Source organism: Pleurodeles waltl, chromosome 9 (assembly GCF_031143425.1).
Source record: "Pleurodeles waltl isolate 20211129_DDA chromosome 9, aPleWal1.hap1.20221129, whole genome shotgun sequence".
Classification (NCBI taxonomy): domain Eukaryota; kingdom Metazoa; phylum Chordata; class Amphibia; order Caudata; family Salamandridae; genus Pleurodeles; species Pleurodeles waltl.
The window spans coordinates 1,013,865,648-1,013,876,819 of NC_090448.1; the positions used below are offsets into that span (position 1 = coordinate 1,013,865,648).

At 37.8% G+C, this 11,172-nt stretch overlaps 1 protein-coding gene across 2 annotated transcripts in view; it reads left to right on the forward strand.

The window, feature by feature from the left end:
- KLHL28 (kelch like family member 28) overlaps nt 1-7,552 on the forward strand; it is a 93,852-nt gene extending 86,300 nt beyond the window's left edge. For both annotated transcript variants that reach the window (XM_069208624.1, XM_069208623.1), the window contains one exon: nt 1,052-7,552. In XM_069208624.1, coding sequence (XP_069064725.1) covers nt 1,052-1,215 — 164 coding nt within the window. In that variant the 3' untranslated portion in view covers nt 1,216-7,552. The remainder of the gene's footprint in view (nt 1-1,051) is intronic.
- Nucleotides 7,553-11,172: the final 3,620 nt, after the last annotated feature.

Sequence of the window (11,172 nt, forward strand, 5' to 3'; positions counted from 1 at the left end):
CTCATTGAGCCCAGATGAGTACACAAAACACCAATGAAACTCTGCAAAAGAGCCTTCAAAGCAGAGTTTGAACACACAGCAAGGGGGGCATTGGGGTATGTGGTGAACAGTTTATGTTGGAAAATAGAGATGATCTGCACACTGGAAATGCATAGCTCCTTTGACATCAACACACAATGCGAATATTTGCACCAAACTTGGTATTCCAAAAAAGGATCAACTTGGAACAAAATGATCTGACTTAAACATTTTTAACTTCCACAAGATCAGTAGGTTCTAGGCGAGTGCAGATGCCATCTGGAGGACAAATCTGGAAAGGAACTTCTGAGAATTGTCGACCTGGAAAAGTCTGGACTCCTAGACAGGCCTTTGACTTTCAAAAGCAGAAATCTTCGACAGGATGACTGAAGCCAAAAAGCTTAAAATCCCTGATTGGATTAAATGTCCTAGGTGGAGAAAGGAGATCTGTCTGTGTTATATTGCACAGCCTCCCCTCCTGCAGCTGCAGCTAAGCCCTAAATTCCTAAACCTTTGAAGACCAGATTTGTGTGGCAGATGGCATGCAAGATGTAGACTGTGGACATTTAAAGTCTCGTCAAACCCACAAAAGGCGTACCGTAATTGCTTGATTATCTGTCCTGGCCTAAGAATAAAATCAACTCTCTTGTCCTCATAAAACATGGAAAGTGGGCCTGTTCTCTCACCTTATCTTTAAAACTGAAAGGATGACACTGACTAAATGGGCTTTATGACTTGCAGGTGATGTGGTCTTCATGCAGTGCCAGCACAGGTAGCTGATGGCTAACCAAGGTGGTCAGTAGAAATGTAGATGGTGATTAAATATAAACCATGGAGGAGAGGTGAAGGTTTTAGAAGACATTAAAAAGATCTAATAATTATGGACAGATGAATAGATTATCTGTGGTATGTCGTTATTGTTCTATATGGCTAAACACACGTTAGAATTAATAATTTCATTATGATTTTAAGTGGTAAAAACGCAAGTGTAAATAAATATATTAACTTTTTGTTTCTTCCTCCCCCCGGCAAGGAGTTGGAGCGGCTGTCATCGATAACTACCTCTATGTGGTTGGAGGACATTCGGGGTCTTCTTACTTGAACACTGTACAAAAGTATGACCCCATCTCGGATACATGGTTGGATTCTGCTGGTATGATGTACTGTCGGTGTAATTTTGGTTTGACTGCTCTTTGATGACCGTGGAACTCGTGGATGTTGCGGCAAGGGAAATTGCATGTATGAATTCTGGATTGTGCTTAGACAGGAAGACTCATTTGTTTGGAAAATAGAATGTAGACTGATCTCAAAATAAAATACATCTTTCTGCTCTTGGCACACTTACTGCTAACTCAGATCGTTTTTTGCTTAAACAATAAGGATCTGTTTTTCAAACCACCGGAAATGTGCTGTCAGTCACCACCCTTAAAGTTTCTGGGATCAGAAAAGTCTACATATACGTAATAATGTGTACCCCCCTAATGCTTTTCCACCAACTCTGTAATTCTGTCTGAAACATACAGTCTACTATGGTAGTGGACATGACTGAACGTACGACTGTACTGGCTATAGTGGAGTTCCTTTGCATTTAGAAAAACAAATACCAGTGCTTCACATTTTTTTCTACATAAGTAACTAAAGGGCTGCCTTTTTCTGTAAAAACTCAAGGTCTGTAAATAACAAATGCCATAATCTGTTGACTGTAAACTCTTTATTTTTACCTACTGAGATATTTTAGAGCTGGGGATGTTAAGCTATGTGTATAATGTAATATATTTGGAATACAAGAAACTGTCTTTAATATCTTGATATTTTATTGGGTGGAAAGGTTGGGCTTAGGGAGAGGTAGTGTACAAGAACTGCAATGTACAAATCGGTAATCCTTCTGTTTTCTACTAAATTAGTCTGATTAATCTTTACTCTGCTTTGTGGTTGTTTTTTGTCATAAAATCAGAATCATTAATCCTGGCTTCTTGGTATTCATAACCAGCACATGGACTTCAGAGATTCATTGTAAATAGAGGAAAAACATTGGTTTCCAGCCCTCAGTGATTATTTTATAAGTCTTTGTAAATGTTTTTCTTGCTGTGAAAACATGGTTGCTTCATTGAATAAATGCAGAGATATCAAATTGGTGCTAATTAGAATTTAAGACAAGGCTGTTACCAATGTCTGTGCAGTTATCTGCTGTATGCATAAAGCATTAATTAATTTGATTTTAAAATAACACTTCCTTTGATTTCACATTTATCCGCTTATTTAATTTTGATCCATCAGGCCACCTATTTATTAACATTTAATGTATAGGAATTGTATTGAACACTTCTGAAAGAAGATAAATTAAATCTTGTAAGTTTCATTTTTAGGGTAAGATTTCCTACTAAATTATCCACCACTATCTTTGTCTCACTTTACAAAATAGTATTGACTGAGCACCAATGAGGTAACAGTTATTCATATTGTGCACGCATCCAGCTAGACTCAATCAACAAGAAGGATTCTTTTCTCGAATACAAACTTGGCACTTTCCAGTTATGTTATTTATGGAAGCCAAAATTAGTTTACATAATACTTGTTTGCTGGTAAGAAACATCCACTGGTATTTCCATTTTCTTCATTCCTGGTCTGAAGTCGGTACTGGGAAGGGCGAAGTCTCAACACATAGATTCTTCACAGTTTATTTTTTTCTGTGACATTTATTATTTTTTGAATAATTTATTTCCGTAATGTGTAATGTGTACACCGTTCCTAATTGTACAATAATTATTGAAGTGCAATAATATATAATATATTTGTATTTTACACAGTTGTTCAAAAAGCCATTTATTTATAAATACATGAGGTGAGCAGTGTGCGCTTCATCTATTCTTATTTCATGTCTGATTTACATCCAGGCAACCTGCAGGTTCCTTTGTTCTTCCATAAGCTGACACATTCAAATTTAACCATTGAGAACTACTCTATTGATGCTGGCAAATGTCAGTTAATATTATGAAACGTTTTGCACAAAAATGACGCGACCTGCAAGTGCTATTCATGGTAAAAAATCGCCAGGGATTGTAAGCAAATAACACTTTAAAAGTTGCATTTTTAAATTACTTTGCTGGGTTTTTAGTGATCTGTAGATTATTGTAAATATACAGCAATAATAGTGTTAATACCATATAACTGAATGTTCCTAGCCATGCAATTTAGATAGGTCCTGAATCATTGAAAGATAAAGAGACATCTGTTGAATAACCAACTTTTTGAAGCAAGTCACACACTCCAAATAAAATATTTACCCTATTTTAGTCTAGACTTCCATTTTACTTTTTTCTAATGGCAGCCCATGATTAATGCTTACATGTGCTGCTTCAAACTTTGGGTTCACAAGCGGAAGATAACATGTTTTTGCTGTAAAATTAATACATTTTACTTTATCCTGATAAAGATGTGATTCCTCATGGGGCTCTGTTATAGGTATGGCTCCTTCCTATTCTTTGCTGGTATTCTCAGGCGTTGCTAGAGGCCAAAGTATTACTTTAATTTAGTATTGAAAATCTAGCCTAAGGACATTTTAACATGTAGTCATATCAAGTGGTTCTGGCCTGTCCTACACTCGGTTCATCTATGCCTATTATTCACTAGCCTTTTTTGTTTGCTGACAGAAAAGGATTAAACCTACAGAAATTTCACATTCAGACTTTATCTTTGTCATTTCTACTTTTTCCTTGGGTTGTCTTTGGAGTAACATGTGTTGGTCCTGTACAACAGTGGTTTTTGTCATTTGCCTGATTTCTGGTGGAGTATTGGACTATACTGTGGTCTCTTTGTTTCAAGTCTTTAAGATGTGTTTGGTTTTGTTGCTGTCAGCACCTTGCTATTGATTTCTGTATGGCATGCAAAGAGCACCTAGAATGTTGTTGTCTACTCTGCAAACGTATGTTTGAGATTTGTCATGTAGTTGCTTAAAGCAGATGCAAGACTCATGCCCAGAACTCTTGACACTGTGGATTTCATTCTCGTAGACTGGTTCGCCCTGTACATAAAAATTCCCACTGCTGTTTAAGGGGCTAATGACATAAAAGGCTAATAGTTTTATGTAGGTGGATGTCCTCTTTATCTTGGTGGTCCTGCCCTTAATGGTGGACTTCCACATCATTTGTAAGCGTCCCCATGATCTAAGGCTGTAGTGGGAAGGAACCGTTATGAGGTGCTCTACACAGAGGACCCGTGTTAGTTCATCTGCAGTTTTGTATTGAAATGTTCTACAAGATTATCCTGCTGTACTTACAAACATGGTAGGTCTTTTTCCTGATGCAACTTGATTCCGGTTCCGATACACCCCTTCCAGAAGCCTAAACAAGGTCTTGTTGCACCAAGGTTTTGCCTGTGGTGACTGTTCTATCAGATGCTGCTCTCTCAGCTATACGTGTCACTGTTACACATCTTCTACTGGTGGATTATGGCTTGTATTTAAGTTTCCAGGATTGAGACTTGTTTTTAGATAATCCTCTTGTGATAGGTTGTGACGGAGTACTCCTCTGCCTAACCCTAAATCAAGTTCTTAGTTCTTTCTTCTGTAGAAACGTGCTCTAGTTTTCTCCACCTGCTACAAGGGCATCAATACGTCTGGATGAATGGGGACCAACAGCTCTGTAGGAGAGAGTGTACAAAACTGTGATCACTAGACTACACTTTTTAACATAGATTCTTCACAGATGGATCACTTTAGGTCTCGACTTTCAACAGGATCAGCTCTAGTAGGAGTACTTTCTGTGCTCTGGTCCAAGGCATTTTTGTGCACTTTTCCAATGCTGTACTCATCCATAATTTATTAGGCAGTTGAAACTCACTAATAATCTGACTGAGACAGACATGAGCTAGGCAGATCTCTGTTCTGCTTATTTTGGTATTTAGACCTCCCTCATCTGTTCATTGAATCAGATCTCCAATCTCTGACTGTTCTACATAACAACCCAAGAATCATAACTTAGTCCTGAAAATCTTAGAATTTCATTTCTTAACTCCCAGGGAGTTCCTAAAGAATCAAGAAAACATCCCAACAGTAATTACGTAATTGAGTTTGCAACTGTAGTTCCCAAATTGTTCATGCCTCTCCTCATATGTTGCTGCATCTGAGGAAATCTAGCCATACATATATTGACATTCAGATACACTTTTGTGCTCAACAAATAGCAAAGCTTTTTGTAGAACCTGATGTTCATCAGACATTTCACATAAAGACTGTCCTTAACTTGGATAGTTCATTTGTTCTCTTTGAGCTTTTTTTCTCTTATTCAATATATTTTACATTGAAATATATTTTTATTTACATAGTTTCAACAAGATATTGACATGCCTACTTTGAGCTAACTATCTACTGTTTATATGAATGCCCAACTTTGATTTTTAGAACTACTGCTTTCCTTCCGAAGGATGGTTGTGATTTTTCAAAATAATAGATTGTCCTTGAGCCTTGTTTCCAAAAATAAACCCTAATGTGGTACACTTCATTCATCCTTTTAATGCTGAACAATATTTTGCTGGAACGAACAACTTAGGGCAACAAAACAACATTATCTTATGGTTTTTTAGCTTGATGTAAAGTTATCTTTGATCAGGATCTAATGAAGGTAGAATGATATGATGGTAACAAAAAAGCCATTTGTTTATTTAGGAAATGGCTGTAGAAATATAATGTTCAGAAACTTGAAAGCAGATTGTCTGTGTTATATATTATAGACCAAGAGTGCAGAGCAGATTCTCTACTATACCTGTGTGTGTTCCTGATGTACGCAGAAACATGAATTATTTGCTCAATTATACTAGTTCAGATGTGATTATTTGAACTAATTGTGTGCTTCTGACATCTTATTCCTGTTCCAAAAGGGAAATCAGGATAAGAATGTCTTGAAGGAGGAGTCAAATGGAAGGTTATTGTCCTGAATATGTGTGTAACATCTGGATGTTTGTTTCAAAGCCACTAATAAGACACAGAAAGATTCTGTTATAAAGATGTTTTGGGGTTCACCCATAGTAGCAGAAAATTATTGTATCAAGCAAATTAATCTATAGAAGAGAAGGCTATAGACCAGGTACTCTAAGGGACTACAATTTCTGTTATGAAATAGACAACTGTTTGCCTTAAATTTCTGGTTCCACTCCATCTCTTCAAAGAAAACCCCATTGAGATCTAGATGTACATTCTTTGATCAGGACCTTCTTCTAGGGTTGCAGCTCAGCTTTATAAAGTTCTCATCATGCAACTGGTTCATTACAAACATGGCAATGCAGTAGAACAGCACAAAGGCCAATCTCCACTTCTGTGTTTTGAAGCTCTGTTGATTTACCATTACATGGCCACAAATGCTACTGCCGAGTACATCTTGCAGGTCTTTGTGAAAAGTAAGTAACTGGTAAAAGTAAGTAAATAATTGGCTTCCTCCGAGAGGTTTGTGAAGCTGCCTTGCCAGCTTTAAGTAGCATTGATAGCATTTGCATGCAGTTTTTATGTCACAGCCTTAAGAATGATCATAGTTAATACTCAAGAAACTGTTTCTAGATAAAACCCTCTAAATTTGATATGTTTAGGCGTGCTGGAAAAACATGATGCAGAACACTGTAATATACAAATGGTTTACCACATGTTTAAAATCCCTTAAAACCATCTCTTAGATACATGCTGTTTCCTACATCTGCTTTGAGCACTGGTTTTGGTTCTCTTTCACTAAAGTGCTCAATTGCAGGAATAAACATCAGATGAAACAGTTTTGCATTTCAACCAGTAAAAAGCTGCATCTTTATTTGCAGTTTAACGAGTTCGTACAAGATGTCATATTATCATCCAGTTCTAAATCTTCACCCCAAACTTGGGTTTACAGTGGAAGCACTTTAAACAGGTGTGGGTTATTTCAGTGAAAGATCATATAGAAATGTTACTTGTGTTTGATACACTGTTGAAAAGACACCATCTTTCATAGTCTGGTTTACTAACGGTTTACTATAGGGGAGGTTGATAATGAGGAGTAGGTGATTTGCGCAGGGTTGTTTTTGCTATATTTTAATTCATCATTTGTAACACAATGCAAAAAGTTCCAAGCTTGCCTTAATTACTTATTGAAGTTTTACAGAAAGTAACAGAACTGGATGATAATGCCTATATTTTGCCTTATGCGTTGTACTAAACCCAATGTGTTTCTTATGTTTTTTAACAGGAATTTAAATCTTTGTACATAGTTAAATATCTGTACTCCAACTAGTAATGAGAGTAATCTAGTTGTGACTATCGATAATGAATTCAGTGTAATTATTTACATGTGCATTGTTGAGTATGCCTACTTAGAAGTAGGGGTTTTGTTGTTTTGTTTACAAAAAAGAGGGGTTTTCGTTCATTTTGTATCCAAATTGCAGATCTGTTTCATTATTTCTCTTTGTGTTCTTTACTGTTTGTCCGTTTATATGTTATACTGGTGAAATGCTGTGTACTGATTGTTGTAACAGAACTTCATTTTATGTGACATGTTTACTAAATAAACTTTAAACGCAGTAATTTGTGTCATTTTTTACATGGGTGGTTTAAATGCAACAGATGAGACAAAGTACATGAGATTGCAAAACTGTATGTTAAAAATCAAAGACTTAATGAGGTTATACCTTTAGTTCTGCATAAGAATTTTCGAATTTGTTCCCCCTGCAAGTAAATTAGCCCAGGGATTTCTAGCCTTTTCTACAAGAAGAGCTACTTCTACTCAAGAACAATTATCTGAGCTACTGAAATGTTATTAGTGTTACCACAGTGACAACAAGAGACATAACATTAGTGACCATTGCATATAAGATTACCTGGACTAACCACCTTCGTACACCAGGCAGTGTTACCATTGATAATCTCATACAAACCTTTCTCAGAGGTTTTAGGTGGGCAGAGTTCTGTGGATGCTCGGAACCGCAGTGCTGAAAAATGGGTCTTGAGACTGATCTCTTTCAGGCCCTTTTCTTCCTACCCTTATATCAGCATTTCAGTATGCAAGGAACAGCCAATGTATTCTAGTCAAGAACTTCCTTGTTGCTGTCAACTGGATGTTATGGCAAATGTGGTATCTAACTCTGTATAAATGAGACACACCCGAAAAGATCAAACTCAGAGAGGATATTTATTGCACCTCATCCATCAGCTTGTCATCTCGCCAACTCCCACCCTTAGAACTCTCACCTCTTACATTCCACGTACAGCGTGTTAGTGATGTGTTCTAACTAAGAACCACACTATGACATCATCATGCCACAGTTCTCTCCCTTTTACAACAATATTAACAATACAATATAAATATATTGTAATTATACAACTTGTTACTCATTACTACAAGAAACCCACTTTACAGTTAAGCATAATATTACTTATAGAAATTAGCCTTTAACTTTGCAAACATAAGCTTCCATATACCTCGGTGTTTTACGTATTCTCTAACTTTCTCTTGTTGCAGAACTTTGATGTGCAACAGAACCTGCATTGGAAGTTTGAGCTCCAGCTCCATTATCACTCTTGTGCTTGTCTATCACTTTATCCTGAGGCAGAAGTACCACAACATGACTTTGATTCCAAAACTTTCTGTCATAATGACATTTCTAAACAGCTTCACCACCTTTCTCACTTGAAACGTTCGATCCAGGTTGACATCCTACATGTGGTCTTACTTTCACAGTGTTCCCCTTGGCAACTTTGTTGTCCACAACACACTTTCTTTGATCCAAAGTGTTTTTCCTGAGCTTCTGTAATCACAGCTGTCCACTCACCAGTGCCATTATCTTTTACCCCTTTGTTACACAGCATCCGTCCTTGACACAGTTTTGTATTAGCTGACATTCCTTAAATAGTTTGAAAGGTGTATTATTTGTAGTGGAGTGTGGGGACATACAATAAGCCAATACTCTGTCCTGCAAGACCACCCTCAAGTTGTTAATATTTGCTCTTGCCAATTGTATATGTGTTTTTTAAAACTTTTAATTACTCTTTCTACAGCACCATTAGTTTCTGGATGGTACAAAGAGCTCTTTTTGTGCATGATAGCACATTTCTCTAGATAATCTTCTATTTCTTTTTAACAAAATTGCAGCCCATTGCCAATAACATTAAATTAGGATAACGCTCTCTCTTGAAAATCTCCTCCAAAAATCTCACCACACTGGAAGATGTTATATCTCAAACACAGGCAACTTATATCCATCTCGAGTAGAGATCGAAGACTACAATAATTTATGGAGTGTGATGTTCACCATGCAATGTCCCATAATGTAAATTGCAATCTTAGTACAAAAACTTCTGTAACTTTCTACATACCATGGACATTTTCCTGTTAACTAGAATCTTATCAATGATCCTGACGGTCTGACAGCGGTCTTGGTTGTGATCACCGAGAGCAGCGCTGAAGTCAGCGCTGCCCTGCTGATTACAGCCATGTTCTCTGCCAGCCTTTTCATGGCCATTCAATCCACATCCATTCTGCACAGTCATTAAGAGTTTAGCCATCTCTGCGGCTGCTCCAGCCCTGGTTCACATTTGCTTTTAGGAGCCTTGTATAGTTGCAACCTGTCTTCTGAAGCCAAAATGTTCCAACCTACCCTGGCATTCTTTCCTAGCACCATCTTTAGTCCACAAAGTGACTGACTTTGGTGGGGGTGGGGGGGTGTCACACAATTTGTCTAATCATTATGCAGCTTTGCTCCATGAGATTGGTTGAGTTGGAGGCTCCCCCCCAATGTTGTCAGTCACCCAGTGTATGAGCATGGGGTGCTTGCCATTAGTTTGGCTGATGGCCCTCTGGAAAAGGACTCCTTCCTGCCTGTTGTGTCTGGAAAGGAGCACAGCTTAGGTCCATACACTAAATGATGTGCTGGGCTTCTTGTCCATGAGCTACCTACTAGCAGCAGGCGAGCTGCTGAGCAAATTGTTGGAAACCCTTGCAGTAATGTGTTCATTTGCTTTCACACAGAAGAGGCAGTGTTAGACAGGCCAAAATTGATCTGCGAAAGGTACTGAATGCAAATCATTCCTACATATACTTATACTAGTACATTTCTGTAAATGAGTAGGCATATGAAACAGCAAATCCTGCATCTTAGATATCCTAATTAGGTGTTTTCTTTGTATAAAAGGTTGGAAAGAAAGAACTCTAGGGGCATGACACAAACAAATCACAAAGGACAGATGAGGCAAACGCACAAGGCCACGCAACTTATAAATAAATAGCATACAATCCAGGTACATTAAACTTAAAACATTTTGAAATGATATTCGGGAACTCCTATAGGCTTCTATCTATGGAGTATGATGTCTTCATTGGTTTAATAATGACCACTGCACATATTCTGTTGCCAATATATGTTTTCTTTTTGTTGCTTACCCTTATTTTAGGAATTTATCTTTGTCAGTTATTGAATAACAATGCGTGGAAACATTACACAGCATCAAGTTAAGGAAGCAAGGTGTGCTCCTTCAAGACTTTCCTGGATCTGTGGTAAGCGTGAAAAACTTCAGTTACCATGTTTCCAGCTAGTGAAAGTAAACTATAAAGCTGGAGAACGTCCCTTGAAAGAAACTACTAATGTATGAAAAAAATGACATAACCAGATGTCGGTGTAAGATGTGCAAATGAGGTAGCAGAAAGATATTCAAAAAGGTTGCTGAAGGAGCCAGCATCAATTTCCCGAAACTGACAAACTTGAACATGCAGCGAAAAGAGTAAAAGGAATCATAAGGCACTACAGAAGGCAAGAAAAAGATGGGCAAAATTGCAGTGTCAAAAATCAGACAATGGGGCAACGATCCTGAAGGAAAAAGGGAAACTTGAAGTGTTGCTAAGCACTGTGGCCCCGGTTGCAACACTTTATATAGCTACAGAAAGAGGAACCAAAACAGCTGTTTTTCGGATAGGAATAATAAGACGGAGCAGAATTGGAACGAAAGCTATCGTACACAAGTGTTGCACCCAAGCCCAAGCCCCCATTGCAGGCACCACATACCAACAAACTCATGTTGTCCCCCGATCTATTGGCTCCTGCCAGGAACACTAGAGATTCTTGAACTACTCATCCCTATATTATGAATGGAGCCCAGCTGCAATCCAGTGTCATAGCACACTCCTTCAGAGTGCAGGGTGCATCAGTGGCATT